This window comes from Marmota flaviventris, chromosome 3 (genome assembly GCF_047511675.1).
Source record: "Marmota flaviventris isolate mMarFla1 chromosome 3, mMarFla1.hap1, whole genome shotgun sequence".
Lineage (NCBI taxonomy): Eukaryota > Metazoa > Chordata > Mammalia > Rodentia > Sciuridae > Marmota > Marmota flaviventris.
In genome coordinates, this window is record NC_092500.1 from 65,384,844 (window position 1) to 65,404,728 (window position 19,885).

At 37.3% G+C, this 19,885-nt stretch overlaps 1 protein-coding gene across 1 annotated transcript in view; it reads right to left on the reverse strand.

Moving 5' to 3' along the window:
• Positions 1 to 13,303, reverse strand: part of Slc4a8 (solute carrier family 4 member 8) — a 61,415-nt gene extending 48,112 nt beyond the window's left edge. The window contains exons 1-4 of the mRNA XM_027949766.3: positions 13,227 to 13,303; positions 3,044 to 3,190; positions 2,423 to 2,558; positions 968 to 1,128 (exon numbers count right to left, since the gene is read on the reverse strand). Coding sequence (XP_027805567.2) covers positions 968 to 1,128; positions 2,423 to 2,558; positions 3,044 to 3,161 — 415 coding nt within the window. The 5' untranslated portion in view covers positions 3,162 to 3,190; positions 13,227 to 13,303. The remainder of the gene's footprint in view (positions 1 to 967; positions 1,129 to 2,422; positions 2,559 to 3,043; positions 3,191 to 13,226) is intronic.
• Between the last annotated feature and the right edge of the window lie 6,582 nt (positions 13,304 to 19,885).

Below are 19,885 nucleotides of genomic sequence, written 5' to 3' on the forward strand. Positions count from 1 at the left end.
GGGATTCTTCTACCTAAGATAAACGCAACCTTTTAAGGGACCATCATTGTATTTCAGGCATTAACCAAAAGTGAACAAAATGTAGATGTGAACACAGTGGTTAACACAAGAGTTCCATTTTTCACAATCATTGGTACTTCTGGGGCACTCCTTTGAAAGGAGAGAGACACAGGATTCCATCACAGCTGACCCTTCACTTGGGTCCCATGTGACCGCAGAGAAGCAGAATTACTTAGATTCTTGAAATGGAGAAAGGCTTGAAAACATCTTTATTTAACTTGTCTTGCTAAACAAAGCCCATTTGAGGGGAAAGTCCCCATAGGTGAGAATACCTAGGTGTTTCTCCAACTGTGATACCAAAACATAGTAAATTAACATCCAATCACACCAGGAAAACTCCATAAGACATGGATCTCCCCTTCACATCTTACTGAAAATGTGAGAATACTATGGCTTGATTTCCTACATATCTTTTCTAGATGCCATATTTTAAAACCTTTGATTCTCTTTAACTCCCTCTTCTCTGCACAACTCCCATTGCCTCTTTCTCTAATTATTCTTTTGGAGGAGGGTACTAAGCATTTAACTCAGGGGCAATTTACTACTGACCTAATTATTCTTAAGCATGTCTTCGTTGATGCACTTACTTTAATTGCTGATTCCATAGCCACTACCTGACTAAAAGATGCGCTCCCTGAAGGTAGAAACAATCTTACCTGTATAACCCTAGCCTCACACATTATGAAGTGTATAATATATACAAAATAAATGTTTGTCAAATGAACCAGCAAATGTAAGACTAAGTGCTGTGTCATCTGAATCCCATAAAAGCCTGGGAAATAGAGTAGCTAACCCTTCCCCCTGCTGAGTACATGGAGGTCAAGAAGGCTATGACTTGCCTAAGGACACACCACCACTATTCTTCCCTCTAAAGCATACACAAGCATTCCTTTTTCACTAACCTTACCTGAAATTTCTTCTATGCTATTTGCACGCATATCCAAAAGGACAGTTCCATTGATGAGGCAGCTCCTTAGCTCAAAGAGACTGTGCAATGAGAGGGTTGCCACATAAGGCTTGCTCCAGCGCTCTCCCCCATCCTCAACATCTTCTTCAAACTTCAGCCACCTAAAAGCATTACAAATAACTAGATGCCAAAGAAAGAAAGTGAAGAATTTTCAAGAGAGAAAAACATCTGAATAGTCATATTGAACATTGTAAAATCTGATCTATATGTTTAGGATACATTGTTCGGTGAAAAAAGCAATTTTTTTTTTCACTGTCAATGTAACAGTGCAATATTGACCATAGTTTAATTTTGTTTTTATTTAAAGAAAAAATTTAAAATACAATTATATACATGTATAAGATACCAAATATATTCTTTGTTATTCCTAAGGTAGTGGGATTATAGATAATTTTCATTTTCTTCTTTTTGCTTATCTTTATTTTCTTTCTATAATAAGCATGCATTACCTGAACAATTAAAAAAAGATCTAGTTTATATCTCTTGGACAAAACTGCCAAATCATATTAATAAATCAATATTTTTTTTTAATCAGTGTTCTGTATGATCTTTAGTAGTTCTATGTTCTATGTGACCTTTAGGAGTCTACAAAGACAGAATGGCAGGAGAATAATTGCCTTTTCACCTGATATCAGGTTGACTGTCCTGTTTAACACTCTCTATCCATAGAAAATGTCCATGATACAGCAGGTATCCAGGAACAGCTATTTCAATGAGAGCTGATGCTACATTTTGCTAGTTACCCACCTTGCCTCCCAAAGTTCAGGCATGTTGGCTTTGTATCATCTGTCAAGATCACTGGCCAGTTACTAGAGGAGCCTAGACATGACCCTGGTTAATCTGAGGACTCTTCTGGGACTTGAGTCTCAGACAAACAGAACCACTCTACAGCAACTCCAGGAAATATAGTATTGAGCTAGTTATAATTTCAATGGTCTCTGTAAGATTAAATTGTCCCAGAGGAAATTAAAGTCTCAAAAATTCTGGGACTGTCAATGAATTAAAACCCAAATGACCCTATGGTTTACCCACAGACAAAGTCTGAACCTATGCTTGCTGTCTGCTCAGCCAGGTCACAACCAAGGTGGCCCTGTTCAGCATCTTCTAAACAAGGCCTGTAGTATCAAGAGAGCCCATGAACTTACTCTGACCATCAAACAAATGGAGGAATCCCTGAAAGTTACATATGTATGTCACCAATCCCATGTTCAAGTTCACTAAGCAACAGGTATGACCAGAGACATCATAAAATGACCAATACTAAGATTCCTCATAGAAAACTCTGGAACATCAGTCCTCATTGTCAGTTATCACTTCTCCCAAAAAGAAAAGACAAGCAGGATTCTCATTTGCCTGCCCAAGCAGATCTTGATCCAGGTTATTTTAGGACTTTACCTGGCTGTCTCCTTCCACTCTGCATCTTCTCCCTCTTTCATACAGATCTCATCCAGCTCTGTGAATAGCTCATGAGGTACATGCTCCTCATCTTCCTCAGTGCCAAGAATGAATTGAACACGCTGAGATGGTGTGTCTAGGAAATCAATCACAGAGAAAGGTCTGCATCTAGCCTCAAAACTAGAACAAAAATAGCATTCTGCCTTATCTAACAACTTCAGGAATGTATAGAAAAGGATCCCTAGTACAGATCAGAAATTTTCCTTTATTTTCAGAGAAAAAGCTATTCTCTGGAAGTAGTTTCATGAGAGGGAAAATTTATGAACTAAGGCCACTTACAGAAATCCCATAAAAACCCTAAAGTATGACAAATTTGATCAAAATGAATGGTTAACTCTCTAGCAAAGGATTTTACCTGTTATTGTATAAACTAGGGAGGAGTTGCTAAACTGTTGAGTTTTCATGAAGATACTTTTGGTTCTTAGAGGATTTCCACTTGGAAGCAAGCTCTGAAAACCGTTCCAAAGGTCTAGAGGATCAAGTGCATCTACTTCTGTCCCTCACATGCTCCTCGCCTCATCAAGCCTTCTGGATACCCACCCTCCCTCCCCAAGTTGTTACCATGGGCTAGAGCTTCCAGGCCCTCCTCCCCCTGGCTGGCTCCTTTGCCCCGCCCTCGTCTTCGGTGCTTCTGGCCATGGGTGCGGTGGTGCCGATGGCTCTGCCGGCCCAGTGGCATCCGAACCCCCACATACAGAGTTCTGTGACCTGGAAAGAAGCAGAAGGTCTGTGGAATTAGCTCCTTTAGTAAAAGGAGCCTAGCATAGTTAAGAGCAAAAGGAACACAGAAAAAATCAGTTTTTGATAAAAAAAAAAAAATTTCAAAGACTTCCAGGACTACAGATATAGCAATCTCAGAGATGAAGGTGTCTTCTTCTGTCCTGTATGTGGCTGCAAACCTTACAGGGATGTTAGGAAGATAAAAGAAATAATGTGCATTAGGGGTTGATAATATAACTCAGTGGTAGAGTGTATGCTTAGAACTCCCCCACCCCTGTAAAAAAAGACACATGAATATGACTTGCAAATTGTAAAGGCCTATATGATTTAAGTTATTATTATTACAATGATAATCTAACTTTTAAAAATGCAATACAATTTGCTTATGATGATTCTGGCAAGTCTTGGCAGGGAGGTAGTTTAGAAAAGTGTTTAAGAGCACAATTAAGGCTCAAAAGAGCCTGCCTGGATCCAAGACTCCATTTCATTATTTGCTAGCCATGTCACCTTGAACTAGTTATCTAATCTCTCTGTGATTCGTCTTTTAGAAGAAATACTAAAAGCTTACTATTTAGACTCATAAGCTTGTCATAAGTAGTAAATAAGATAATGCATGTAAATGCGTAATGTAATATCAAAATACATCAGCCAATACATTCTAGGATAGGCTTGCATTTTTTTTCTTGAATTATAGAATACACAATCTAAAATAGTAGTAAAAGACTAGTTATAAATCATAAGGAGCATGATGCTGGGTTTAAAGAGAAATATTAAATATTGTACAAAGAGTGAGGAACATGAGAAAATAAGTGATCCAATAACATTCCACTCTAGTTCCTCCCTACTCCCTCATTCCTTCAATAAGCCTGTTTTTTGTTTTGATTCTCCTACTGGCTTCATCAGCCTTCCTGCCAAACCTGGAGCTCAGAATCACTAGCTACAGAGCTTCTCCCACCCCCAAAACACAGAGTCTTGGTCTTCCCCTTATTTCTACCTGATTTCTACAAATCTGAAACCTTATCCATATTCCCTCTGTCTGATCAGGTGACTTTGCTTTATATTTTACCCAGAAGACCAAGGCCCTCTCATGTGAACTTTCTCCATCTCAGTCTGGCTCTTCTCTTTGTCAGGCTCTCAATCCCATTGCTGCCCACCCCTCTGGAGTCCCTGTGCCTCAGCTATCCTCAGCCTCTCCTTTCTATCCATCCCTTCCACAGGTTTCTGACGATCTTTTTTTTTTTTTTTTTGGTTGCTCAAAACATTACAATGATCTTGACATATCATATTTCATACATTTGATTCAAGTGGGGTATGAATTTTTATTTTTACCATGTGTACAGATTGCAGGATCACACTGGTTATACATCCACGTTTATATATACTGCCATACTAGTGTCTGTTGTATTCTGCTGCTTTTCCTATCCCCTTCCTATCCCCCCTCCCCTCCCTGATCTTAAAAGGAAAACTTCCTAATGCAGTACTTCTCCCAAATTTCCACTTTTCCTTCCTTTTCCATCAAACCATTTTCAAGAACTCACCGACCTAACTCTTTCCTCACCAATTCCTTGTTCCATGTTCCATAGAAGTTAACAAAGCAGGGGGCCTCCTTCCTGCCTCTCATACTAATTTAACCTTACAAACTAATCCTCCTGGTCACATCTCTGATCACAGCTCATCTTTTTGAATTCACGATTCTTCATGATGAATCCTCAGCCTCCTTTCTAGTATTTTCTTCTGTTAGGATAAGTTATACATTCAATGTGAAAAAAGAAGACCTCCAAGAGATCAGCTCAAGAGACATAAAAGGCAAATCCTCCATGTACTACCTTCTCATACAGTTCTTCTCTACCTGAACCAAATTGTTATTCTACAAATGTGCCAATGCTTTCTGGGCACTGAGTTGGTTCTCTCATGCAAGATTCATTGCAAATGCACCTTCCTTCTTAGTATTATTTCTGATTTCCCTGATCAGATGTGCTGTCTCCTTTCTCTAAATACTCAGATCCCTTGGTTAGCACTTTTCTTATACACTTATTTTCTGCCTTGCATTAAAGTCTAGCAGGTGTCTTATCTCCTCACTATTCATCTACAAGCTCCTCAAGGTCCTAGGACAGACTCTCAGAATCCCTAGCACAGGGTCTTACACATTGTCAGTGCTCCACAAACATTCAGCAAATGGAATGTCTTCTAAGGGCCTCCCCTAGGAGTATAAACCCTTAGGACTCCCTCAGGACTATACCATTTGACCTAAGAGGGTCTCTGATCTGAAAGATGCTACAAAAGGAACCTGTAACTAAAGTAAGGGTGTTTAGGGTAGATGACGCACTAACCAGAGCATGGGGGATTGAGAAGATCCTTAGCAACCTGAGAATGGAAAGCTTAATCAGGAAGACTTCCCAGAAAGGCAGACTTTAGGAGAAGAGTTGCCAACTATACATTTTTCCCCAGTACTGGGATTTCCTAAAACTGCACTCAGCTTCCTTGTTAGCACGCCCCACTTCCAAGTGGTGATAAAGTGTCTTGGGTACTGCTCTAATATCCCTTTGTCTATTCCCCCCTCCTTTCTTTGTCTTTCCTATTTTCTAAATTCCAAAGTGATAAAGAAAAATTGAACAGAAACAATGAGAACTAAATGAGAAATGGTCAGAGACTTGTTAGACTGTGGAGAGGCAGGAGGATAAAATGTTTAGCATCTGATAGAACTGCACCTTTACCCTCCTCCAGTCTAAGAATAGTCTTAGGTTGCCTCATACACATCTCAGCACATTTTTGACTGATAGATCTCTAAATATAATGTGGCCATCTTACAACTTCATAGAAAGAGAAAAAGAGAGTCAGGAATGTTGGCACACAACTGCAATACCAGCTACTCAGGAGGCTTAAGATAATAGAATCACAAGTTCAAGGCCAACCTCAGTAACTTAGTAAGACCCTGTCTCAAAATAAACAAATAAAAAGGCTGGGGATATAGATCATCGATGGAGCACCCCTGGATTCAACCCCTGTACCACAAAGAGAAAAATATAGAGCCAAAGGAGATCAGCTGCTAAGAATCGGGATTCTAGACCTCTGACATTATAAAATATAAAGGGTATAAAATATGAAAATGATTAAGTTGAAGATCATCTGTTAATTAATAATATTCCACTATAGTATACCAATGAAGTCCTTATGGTACACCACTGAGATCAATCCAGGTAACATTAACAGGAGACTAGAGTCATCTAATCCTGTCCCAAAGGCAGGGGATACAGTTGTGAATGGCACAGTCTTCAGGATGTATTTCTAGTTGAGGGAGACAGACATCACAAAAATAAAAAGGTGTTACTTCAAATATTAATAATTGAAAATCAAAGGTAAAGTGCCAAAGTGTCTGTAATAGGGGGTAGAATGGAGGAGAAAGACTATTTATTTATTTATTATTGGTATTAGTGATTGAACCAAAGGAAGCTTTACCACTAAGCTATATCCACAGTTCTTTTTTTTTTTTTTTTTTTTTTTTTTTTTTTGAGATAGGGTCTCACTAAGTTGCTTAGGGCCTTGCTAAGTTAACCAGGCTGGCCTTGAACTTGCAATCCTCCTGCCTCAGCCTCCTGAGAAACTGGGATAACAGGCATGTTCAACAATGCCTGGCAAGAAGCAAGACCTTAGCTAAGATGATTAGAGGGAAAGTCATGATAATGAGATAGTAAAGCCAAAAGAAAACTTGGGAGAGGATTATTTTAGGGAAAGGGAAGATCAAGTGCACATGCCCTAAGCTAGAATGTGCAGGGCTGGTTCCAAGGTAAAATGACATCCAGTAATGCCAGAGCAAGGTAGAAAAAGGAAGGAAAGGATTTCAAAGAGGACAGAAAGACTGGCAGGAGCAAATTGTAAATCCATAGGCCACAAAAAACATAATTAGATCCCAGAAAACCACTTCAAATGGCCCTTAAATTGGTGATGTTGGTGTTGAAAAGTTTGGCTCCTGTAGGTACAGCTGGACTTGGGAAAAGAACCACCTCACTGAGGGATGAAATTCAGTCTTTCATTTCATCCACCTCAACCATGGGCTTCCTCTTTCCTCAAAATGCCCCCAAAAGTCAGGCTATGACCCCCACTTCTCATTGAGCACATTCCAAATACTTCCACTAGGCTTACACTGGAATGTTGCTAGTATTATTTAATGTTAATTATATTCTAAAGAGAAATTGAGAAGGCAGTGATTAGGTATTAGAATCAATGTTATTAGATCACATTTTGTTTGTTAATTAGCTCACTGTAACTATTAGTAAAAACAAAAAGAGTAGATCTCCTTATTGACTTCCTACATCTTGTCCAGATGATGGTGAGTCCAGATTCTAATATTCAATTTCTAGGAAAGGTTCAGGCCAGATCACTCTTTAGAGATAACACAATGGTTCAATTGTTCTAACTATCTCTACTTATCTCTTCAGAGAAGGATCACAGAAGGCACTCAGTAAATGTTTGCTGACTAATTCATATATGGCTTTGCTTGATATCTAAATTCCCACTCTGTGAGTCTGAGTATAATGGGAGCAAGTTTCTGGAGCAAGTAAGACAAAAATCTTGAGAAAGGAAGACCTTCTGCCTACCTCTAGAAAAACCTTTAGAGAGAAGGGCAGAAATGAAAACAAGCTCAACAGGGGTCACAGCTAAGAAGGACCAAATGGTTGTTGGAAAATTTGATATCAGTTTCTAGGCTGGGGATTCTGAAGTAGGAATTTGTATTTTCTGGATGAAATTTAGCAGCAAAGATGACAAATACATTATTAGGAAGAAATATAGCACTAATAAAGTTCAGTCCATCTAACTGGATTCTGGCAGTCCTTTACCAAACTAATCCTGTGGCCACTTCATTGGTCATTCAATTACTCTTCTACCCACAGTCTTTTCCCTTTCATCTACCTACCAACTTACAAAAAAAACATTTCTTCCCATCTAATTCCTCATTCTTTTTCCTACTCAGTATCAAAACTAGTCTATTGTGGCTATCTGTGTGCAAAAAAGTATTCCAATTAAGCAAAACTTATGAGAAAGATGTAACTTTAGTGTGTATTTTTTAAAAATAAGTATATATCCACATATATAGTACAAGCATTATTAAGCTGGCACTGAATCTTGTGGAGCAGGATAGAAACCATAGGTATTACCATGTGACCAATATATAATGCAGTACACTCACACTGTTTACCCCACATTCACAGAGAACCATTAGCATATACTAAAGGATGTTCTGCTCCTCTGGGTTAAGAGGTTGACTCAAAATCACAGGGGGTAACCTATGTGTAGAACAGATGTAAGCCTTTTTTAAAAAAGTAATAATTGTGATCAAATGGCTCTTATATCTGCTAAAACTTACAAAGTCATTAAACTTGTTCCAGGATTTATAAATCTAGTATTTAATCAAAAATAATGACCTGCCAAAAAAAAATGGAAAAAACATTCCTCTAACTAAAGCAACTGCCCTGTTTTCCCCTGGGACTATAAAGCACATCATGGAATATTTCTCTTCTTGCATTTATCTCTGAAACTCTGTTCTAATGTTTGCTTTTGAATATATATATGTGTGTGTGTGTATATATATGTGTGTATATATGGTATATAATACATGTATATATTATACACACACACACACACGGCAACATCATGATATAGTATATATTCTCTTACTGATAGAATTAGTTGGTGCAAGAAGACCCACAGAAATTGTTCTGAAAATGGGGTTAGGGAATGGTTTATGTCATGTAGGTAGCAGGTGTTGAATAAAGGGACAGGAAGATCTGTAACTTTCTCTGCAGCCAGAACTTTGTATCATAGCATGTATATTATTATTTTTTAATTTGTTTTACTTAGTTACACATGATAGTACAATGATCTTGACATATCATACATTTGAATCAGATGGGATATAATTCTCATTTTTCTGAGTGTAGTGGTTGCAGAATTACATTGATCATGCAGTCACGTATTTACCCACAGCAATAATAATGTCAATTTTATTCTTCTGTCCTTATTGAGTCACAACACAATTTATTTCTGTCTTCCATCAAATGAGGACTGATTTTATTCCATCTCTTCAAGAGACACCACCACCCTGAGTTCAGCCTTACTGAATCTGAAGAATGCACTCAGTAGTGAGCCAAGGGTGGCCCCCACAGTATGGCCAATCCTACAGCAAATCCCAACTCCCTCTCTTCTTCAGAGCTGCTCTCAAACCATATCAAGCCTAGGGAGTGGGTACCATTTGTCCTCTATTTGCCTGTAGTGCTTTTTTAAAAAAAAATGCTTACGTAGAAAAGATCCTAGCTTTCAGAAAGGTCTATGCATAAAGGACCATTTCCCAATACACTACCCTCTAGAAACACTGTCATCATATGCGGCCTTCTTTACAGCAAAATAGAGCATTGTAGAAGGAACAGATGATGTCATTTGGAGATGCTGTTCCTGCTGCCAATTACTTAGCTGACTTCTGTGGATGAAGCCTAGTCCTCAGGATCTAAATGCCTGCCAGGTTTATAATTCTATAATTCTATTCCCAAGTAGACAAAAGTATTCATAAATGCTTACCTCCTTTGCTAGAGGACAACTAAACAAATAGCAACATGTCCCCCAAGGTGTAATAAGAAGGTAGAGAACAGGATTATCAGCAAAGAAGAAGAGGCACGCACAACATTAACATACCTACCTGATAGAGTAAAACTGAAATTGGATCTTTAATGCTGGATACTGTCCTCCCTTGCAGGCAATGTGCCAAAATGAAAGAAGCAGGACTCTATCCAATGATATTAAACTAGATGACCCTGGTGCAGTTTTCCCAGATGTGAAATTTGGATAATGATACCTGTTCTAGAGTACTAAGAAAATGCAAAAGACAACTTGCATAAAGTGCTTAATCTGATGCCTAAAATTAAAGGGCATTCGATAAATAGTCGTCTCTCGCTCCACACCCTTCCCCTATCTCTCCTACTTTCTCTCATTTGCTGAAACCTACAATGGCTTTTCATCTGTATGGTCAAAATAACTTGAAAAACCTGACCTTGATATACCTGAACACCACTGACCACCATAGAGCCGCCCACATAAGTTCTCATGGCTGAGTCAGCCTTCATTATCTCCCCATCCAAAGGACAAGCTTTCTCTGAGGGTTGCACAACTTTGATGAAAAACCCCATCATAGGAACAAGCAGTACAGAGAGAACATTTCACATGCTGTCTAAGGCATCAGAAAGTTGCTGTATCATAGCTTTCAGCTGTGCAGGGGATGCTGCAGATACTTCACAAAGACTTTTGGGCCAAATGTGACTTCTTAAGAAAGCTATACTTATGGAATACATAAAACAGATTCTTCTAAACAAAACTGAACATTACGTATCAGGAATCATGGCTAAATGTGCGTATGATTGCCAAAGTTCCAACTAGGCTCCATGGAAAAAAGAAAAGCATTAGGACATCGCGACGGTCATGTGTGGGGAGCTGGAGAGGACAGAAGAGAAAGGAAGAAGAGTCCTAATAAGGTAAATTAGAGCCAGTCAGCAAAAGTGCCTTTTTCTTCCTTCTGAGTCAGTTGGGGTTTAATTTTTTTATACATTTTTTATTGTCAATGGACCTTTATTTTATTTATTTTTATGTGGTGCTGAGAATCAAACCCAGTGCCTCACACATGCTAGGCAAGCGCTCTACCACTGAACCACGACCCCAGCCCCGTCAGTTGAGTTTTTCAACTGAGGTTTTTATATAACTTTGAGCTATGAACTCCTAGAGAGTATGTCACAGGTATGTTCCTGTTTTCTCTTTTCTTGTTTAGGTGAAACATCAAGTAGAAATGGGTATAGTTAGAATAGGAAAAGCAAATATTGTGAATGGGGTTTAAAAAAAGGGTTTTATAGCCAAATTGAGTTTTAAAAACTATTTGTATTTTATTTTCTTTTTTTTTTTTTTTTAAATTCTCAAAATTTTATTGTGCATTTTTGTTTATATTTTTCCATATCTTGATTTCTTTTACTTTTATAGGCTTAATTAAAAATTTGTATGGTCCCTAGAATGTGACCACGTCTTAGGTAGGTGAGATACTTAAATCAACTTCTTTTACATTCATGCATAATTTAATGTGATTTGAAACCAATTGTCACCTAATTAATCAGACCAAATAATGATTTAAGACAGTCGGTAAGCTAACCCTGCTGAGTACATCTATTTGGGTTCCATATATACAGACAGGGATTACCCAAATGGCTTGCATATGCTAATTTTTTTTTTTTTAATTTTTTATTGTTGGCTGTTCAAAACATTACATAGTTCTTGATATATCATATTTCACAATTTGATTCAAGTGGGTTATGAGCTCCCATTTTTACCCCATATACAGATTGCAGAATCACATCAGTTACACATCCATTGATTTACATATTGCCATACTAGTGTCTGTTGTATTCTGCTGCCTTTCCTATCCTCTACTATCACCCCTCCCCTCCCCTCCCCTCCCCTCTTCTCTCTCTGCCCCCTCTACTGACATTCGTTTGTCCCCCTTGTATTATTTTTCCCCTTCCCCTCACTTCCTCTTGTATGTACTTTTGTATAACTCTGAGGGTCTCCTTCCGTTTCCATGCTTTTTCCCTTCTCTCTCCCTTTCCCTCCCACCTCTCATCCCTGTTTAATGTTAATCGGAGCTTGATATCAAATCAGAGACACGCCGTCTGATAGAAGAAAAAGTTGGCTACGAACTACATACGGTGGGGTCGGGCTCCAAATTCCTCAATAGGACACCCATAGCACAAAAGTTAATAACTAGAATCAACAAATGGGACTTACTCAAACTAAAAAGTTTTTTCTCAGCAAAAGATACAATAAGAGAGGTAAATAGAGAGCCTACATCCTGGGAACAAATCTTTACTCCTCACACTTCAGATAGAGCCCTAATATCCAGAGTATACAAAGAACTCAAAAAATTAGACAATAAGAGAACAAACAACCCAATCAACAAATGGGCCAAGGACCTGAACAGACACTTCTCAGAGGAGGACATACAATCAATCAACAAGTACATGAAAAAATGCTCACCATCTCTAGCAGTCAGAGAAATGCAAATCAAAACCACCCTAAGATACCATCTCACTCCAGTTAGATTGGCAGCCATTATGAAGTCAAACAACAACAAGTGCTGGCGAGGATGTGGGGAAAAGGGTACACTTGTACATTGCTGGTGGGACTGCAAATTGGTGCAGCCAATTTGGAAAGCAGTATGGAGATTTCTTGGAAAGCTGGGAATGGAGCCACCATTTGACCCAGCTATTCCCCTTCTCGGTCTATTCCCTAACGACCTAAAAAGAGCATGCTACAGGGACACTGCTACATCGATGTTCATAGCAGCACAATTCACAATAGCTAGACTGTGGAACCAACCTAGATGCCCTTCAATGGATGAATGGATAAAAAAAATGTGGCATTTATACACAATGGAGTATTACTCTGCATTAAAAAATGACAAAATCATAGAATTTACAGGGAAATGGATGGCATTAGAGCAGATTATGCTAAGTGAAGCTAGCCAATCCCTAAAAAACAAATGCCAAATGTCTTCTTTGATATAAGGAGAGTAACTAAGAACAGAGTAGGGTCGAAGAGTATTTTATTTTCTTTTAAAAATTTCTATGTACTCATACTTCCAGGAATTTGTCAAGAATCAAATAATTGAACTCTGAACTGAATACTTCACATTCTCAAGGAATAGATTATTTATTAGTATTTAGATTGAACCTTACAGCACTTAAGACACTGTATCATATGCTGTCAACTCCTAAGGATATCCCTATCCAGATGGGATGGGATTATTAGCTATGCTTTTATTTAACAGATGAGTACATTGAGGCTAAAATAAATTAAGTGATTTTTCCTCAGGGTCTTATAGCATGAGAAATAGTTAGTACTCAAACCTAGGTCTCCTGAGGGAAAGCCAGGTCTGTTCTTCCTGCATCAGGCTGCCTCTTGCCAATTTCCCTTATTAAACAAGAGCAGCAGCTCTTACCTTCCAGTTCTTCTTTCTCATAGTGAATGTTGAGAACTGTACTGGTCCCACCCTGATCTACAACAGCTTCTTCATCTGGTCTCTGTTGAAACACAAACACAAAAAATAGTCATAGTACTACACATATATTCATTCAAACACTAAAGTATCTTGAGCCCAGACCCTTTTGAGATTATGAGTGGGGAGCTTGTGGTTTACATAAATATTTAAATTTGAACTTCACAGTAGTTTTGAGATGCAAATATGGCAGCCACTCTTTTTCTCATTTTATAAATAAGCATCCTGAGACTCAGAGAACACTAAATAATTTTGACTGAAGGTCATGAATATGATAAAAGGTAGAGCTAGAACTGAGCCCAGGTCTTGTGACTGCAGATCTCGTGTCTTTTCCACCACCCTACTCCACCTATGCATCTATATAATGATTTGGCATTTTGCAAATGCTGTCAAGTATATTGTCTCTTTTGGTGCAAACTGGTCTCCTTGACCTTTCTGCAACATTTGAATGTTTGCTACACTGTCCTTGAAATTCTCCTCCTTGCTCCTGATCAGGCTTTCTCTGTCTCATGCAAAGGCTCATCTTCTTCTTCCTCTAACCTTAATTTCCAAGGAAGAGCTCTCCTTTTTAAAAAAAAAAAAATATTTATTTTTTAGTTGTAGTTGGACACAATACCTTTTATTTTATTTATTTATTTTTCATGTGGTGCTGAGGATTCAACCCAGGGCCTCACACATGCTAGGTAAGTGCTCTACCGCTGAGCCACAATCCCAGCCCCTCCTTTTTATTGACCATACTGAGGATTGAACCTAGGTGTGCTCTGCCACTGAGCTATATACTCCCAGCTCTTTTATTTATTTATTTTTTAAATGTTGAGACAGGGTCTTGCTAAGTTGCCCAAACTGGCCCCAAACTTTCAATCATCCTGCCTCCATTTCCCAAGATGATGGGATTACAGGCATATGTCACCATCTTATGCTCCAAGGAAGAGTTCTTTTCTCTTTGTTTCTCTTCCTTGAGTTTTACAATTTCAACCACAGCCTTAAATTGTGTTGCTCAGGACTTGATGAGGCACTGGGATGCTGCAATTCAAAATCTATGTATCTAAAAGCAAACAAACCTTCCTTTCAAAAGTAGTATCCTTGGGGAAGCTGGGGTTGTGGCTCAGCGGTCGAGCGCTCGCCTAGCATGTGCCAGGTGCTGGGTTCAATCCTTAGCACCACATAAAAAAATAAATAATATAAAGGTATTGTGTCCAACTACAGCTAAAAAAAAAATTTTAAAAAGTAGTACCCTTGGGATGGGGATATGGCTCAGTGATAGAGTACTTGTTTGGCATACACGAGGCACTGGGTTCAATCCCCAGTATTACAAATAAAAATTTTTTAAAAAAAGATAAAACACAAAAGTAGTACCCTGTCGTGATGTATTTATTCCTACCCAGGTACCATCATTTCTTAGTTCTTGTTAGAAATTTCAAACTTATTTATTCATCTATTCTACATGTATTTAATGTCTACCATATGCCTTCAGGGAATTAGTTCCCTTTTATTATCAAGTCCCTATTTGCAATTTTTCTCAAATTTTCTCTCATTTCTCATTCATTCTACCCTACACTCTTTAGTCCTTTAGATCATAGAAAGAGTTTTTTTGGGGGGTGCTGGAATCACACCCACCTTCTTCCCTGAGGGCTATTTTCTCTGCCTGGAATTACCATTCCTACCATTCTCTCCCTGTTGTTCCCAACCCACCATGGGCAGCTAATACATAGTCATCATCTATTAGATCTCATCATATATGCACTTCCTTGGAAGATGTCCCTAACTTATCCCCAATTCTAAACTAAGTTAAGTCCCCCATCTATATGTCCTCATAGTATACCACAATTCTCTTTAGTAATGAAATGTTTCTTTTTGCTCCTATAGGGAGGAACTATCTTCCTCAACATTTTATTCCAGCATGTAACACAGCTTTTTCACATAGTAGGTGTTCAGTAAATCTTTGTTAAAAAAATAAAATAGCACCTACCTTATTAAATCCTGAATTGCTTCCAAAAAACTCTTAACTGATATGGAAACCAATCTATTTTCCTTCTCAAATCTGTGATTTGGCCAGGCTGACTGATCCCAAGAGCACTGTGCATATTCCCACCTTCATACCTTTGCTCAAACTGTATGAGATCTGGTTATCTAATATGCCCTTACTCTAAAATTTTTAGCACACTAGTCCTTACCTTTCTTCCAGATCTTGTTCAAATTTCCAGATTACTATTCCAATGTTACTACTTTGTACATGTTCCCCAAAAGGGGGATTCAATCCAAGGCTTTTCATGTGCTAGGCAAACAATCTACCGCTGAGGTACATTTCAGTCTTTTAAAAAATTTTTTTCAGTATAGGGATTTTTATCATTTATTTGAGACAGGGTCTCACTAAGTTGCCCAGGCTGGCCTCAAACTTGCAATCCTCCTGCTTTAGCCTCCTAAGACACTGGGATTACTTACAGGCATTGGCTACCATGCCTGGTTATTCTTAAATGTTTTTAAGTTAATAAGTTTATTTCTTTTTAGCTCTATCCCTTCAAAAAGTCTAGCACATATGATGAACTAGTAATGAGTATCATTAGCACTTGGACTGTGGTCTCTTAAAATACAATTTTCTACTAAAAGGAATCAGAGCTCCTTGGATAAATGGCTGATCACAGTTCTGAGTCAGGAAATGACTTTAGATGGTCTAAAACATCTTGTCATAATAAATAGTTTTAAAAAGCACTCAAAGACCACCTGGGGTCATGTCAAAAGAGCTGTGAAGCCAATCTAAAGAGAACCCTTGTCAAATACTGGAAAAATTGAACATCAAGGGGCTGGGGTTTTGGCTCAGCGGTAGAATGCTAGCCAACCATGGTGCTGGGTTCGATCCTCAGCACCACATAAAAATAAATAAGTAAAATAAAGGTATTGTGTCCAACTACAACTAAAAATATGTTTTTAAAAATTGAACATCAATAGCCACAGATTGTATATATCAAATATGTTAAGATCCATGAGTTTATAATGTCACTTTAAAAATTAAACAAAGGGCTCAGGATATAGCTCAGCAGTAGAGCATTTGCCTAGCTCATGCAAAGCCATAGGTTTAACCCCTGCACATGTGTGCACACAAAAGGATCATTTATCTGGGATTTTCTACATAAATTATACCATATCATAGATGGCAAAAGTCAATAAGTGAAAAAGGAATGATTTAAAATATATATATAGATAGATATAGATATAGATATATTGATATAACATCACCATTTTGCAATCTCTAATGACCTACATAGATTTTTCAATGGCTGCTAATGTCTCAAGAGAGAAAATCCATGATGTAATCTTAAGTTATTGTCCGTGAATCTGATTAATCCTCTAAATTCAAATATCAACTTACTGAAAATACTATAAAACAGAGTTCCATGGAAAACAACACTATAGGAACACAACCAATCAACCAGTAGGAATGAGTATCGTTAGTACCTAAATTATATATCTATTTTTTCAAATTGAACCCAGAAGCACTCTACCACTGAGCAATATCCCAGTTCTTTTTAAATTTTTTAAATTATGAGATAGGTTCTCACTGAATTGTCCAGGCTGGACTTGAACTTGAGATCCTCCCGCCTCAGTTTTATGAGGCATTATAGGTATGAGTCACCATGCCTGGCTTAGACTGCAGTCTCTTAAAATAGCATTCTCTACTAAAAGGAATCAGTTTTAAAAGAAACAATTAAAAGAAGCAATGAATCAATTGCTATGTGTAGGCTTTATTTGGATCCTGATTCAAACAACTAACTAAAAGCTTTCTAAAAAATTATCTACATAGGGCTGGGGATGTGGTTCAGTGGTAGAACACTTGCCTAGCATGCAGAAGACCTGGGTTTGATCTCCAGCACCACACACACACAAAAATTATCTACACACTTATTAGGATGGCCAAAATCCAGGATGCCAAATGCTGAAGAGAATGTAAAACAATAAGAACTCTCATTTATTGCTGATGGAAGAGCAAAATGCTCTTACAAAACTAAAGATATTCTTACTATATGATTTAGCAATTGTGCTGCTTGGTATTTACTCAAAATAATAAAAAACCTATGTCTACACAAACACCTGAACACAGTTTTTATTCATAATTGTGAAAACTTAGAAGTAACTGAGATGTCCCTTCAATAGGTGAATAGATAAATAAACTATGGTATATCTAAATAATGGAATATTAATCAGTACTAAAAGAAAATGAACCATTAAGCCATAAAAAGACGTAGAGGAACCTTAAATGTATATTACTAAGAAACCAATTGAAAAAAAAGGTTATATACTGTATAATTCCAACTATATAACATTGTGGAAGAGGAAAAACAATGGAGACAGTAAAAAGATCAATGGTCATCAGGTAGATTAGAGGGGAGGGAGGGATAAATAGGTAAACACAGATTTTTAGGGAATGAAAATGCTGTGTATGATACTATAATGGTGGATAAATGTCATTATACATTTATCCTTTCAGAGATATATACCAGGGGAAAAAAGAGATATATACTGAAATATTTTCAGATGAACAGAAAATTTATATATGCAAAAGAATTTATTTAGAAATATTAATTTTATAAATTTTATAAAAATAATATTCAAAATATACAGATAAATATTTAACCTCAATGTCTTCTTCAACACTATAGGTGTTTTGATTTAATTAACACAATTTTTTGCATATTAGTTTTAGTTCCAGCTTAGCTGTAAAGACTCTCATATACTGTTTTTCTGAGCATGTAGAAAGCCCTGCATTTTGTTTTTTGTTTGTTTGTTTATGGTATTAGGGATTGAACTCAGGGTTTTACACATGCTAGGTAAGGCTCTATCACTGAGCTAAATCCCTAGCCCCTGAGGAATAATTTTTAAGTGGAAATAAACTTGGCTTTATTTTGGACTTATTATTTGCTCACCTAGCTTATCTTTTAGATCATGAATTCCCTGACTGCAGCATAATGTTTTTGTTTCCATAATGTGTTCTTCATCCTTCTTTTCTCCCAAAAACCAAAATAAAAGCTTACCACTGTAAGTAGCCTATGCACCTATTTAAATTCCAGGAGGGTGGTTACTGTATCTTATGTTCACCTAGCAGCCAGTACAATGCCCAGCACATGATAAATATCCAATAAACTTCAACAAGTATTTATTAGTTTTATGAATTCTTTATTTGATATCATATATTTTCTCATAAACCAAGTATATGAATAAAAATATTATAAAATGAATAATTATTATGGTTTCCCACTGTTTTTAATATTCAAAGGGCAGGGATAAATTGATTCAGATACTTGGTATATCCACAAACAGCTGACATAGTTGGAATCTGGAGGGAGGAAGGGAAGAAATGATCAATTTCTTACCTCCAAGACTATAAAATCAAAATATGAAGAGTAAGGTCAATCATCTGAAAATTTGAATTGGAAAACTACGTGTTTTTTGTTAGTTTTCTTAATTTAGGTTGATTGACCACAGCCTAAATTCACTGAATAAATTGTTCATCCACTTTCTTTGTCTTGCCAAAGAAAAGAGAGCCACTTTCAGTGACCATTAGCCAAAGTATTTAGGTTGAATGTGAATGTGTGAATCATGGTTAAATAAACCAAATATTTAAAAATAAAAATAATTATAGGGCACTCATAGAAATTTAAACAACTAAATGGTATTTGATTATATTAAGGAATTATCATTACTTTTGAAACTATGGTAATAATCTTGTGTTACAAACTTTTACTGATGAAATGATCTGATGTATTTGGAGAATAGATGAAGACAGATGAAACAAGATGGTGTGCTCATTGCTGAAGCCAAATCATGAGTACATGATGATTCATTATGCAAATCTCTCTACTTTGATATATGCTTGAAATGTTTGGTAAATTTCAAGCATATCCAAAGTTTGAAATCATTAAAAATGAAAAGAAAGGAACATTGGGTCTCTTTGGTTTATGCTTGCTGCAGATTTCTCACCAGTTGGCTACTATTTCCTCTTACATCATCACTATTTATGGCAAAGTATATTTCTCAACCTGGAGTCCATAAATTTCTAGGGTACCTATGAATGGGCTTCAGAGGATCTGTAGTGACATGCGAGAATGTGAATTTTGTGGGGCAGAGGTTCCATAACTTTCATCAGATTTTCAAAGGGGCTTGTTACTCAGAAAAGATTAAAATCATGAGAATCATACTAAATATGTTTAGGAGAAAAAGGATACAAAGGACAGAGGGAAACAGAAAGGAGAGTTAAATAGAGAAAAAGCCCAATTTCTAAGTATTCTTTTTTGTGCTTCCTCCTAGTTCACTGACATGATTGGCTACGTAAACCTGAGGGTGCCTATTTCAAGGACTAGATAAAATAAAAGGAACTAAGAGGGTTAAATATATATTAAGACACTAAAATTACAAGCATTCTTATAAGTCTTAAAAAATGAATGAATTATAGCTGAGTAGCAGACAGCTACTTAATGGCTGAGTAGCAGACAGATTCTAACTTCCAGTAATGAACAAATTAAAAGGCAGGGACAGTGCCGAGTCTTATATGATGGTCCAAACTCCTGGAAGCAACCACAGAAGCTACAGGAGAGGAAGAAGTCATGGGC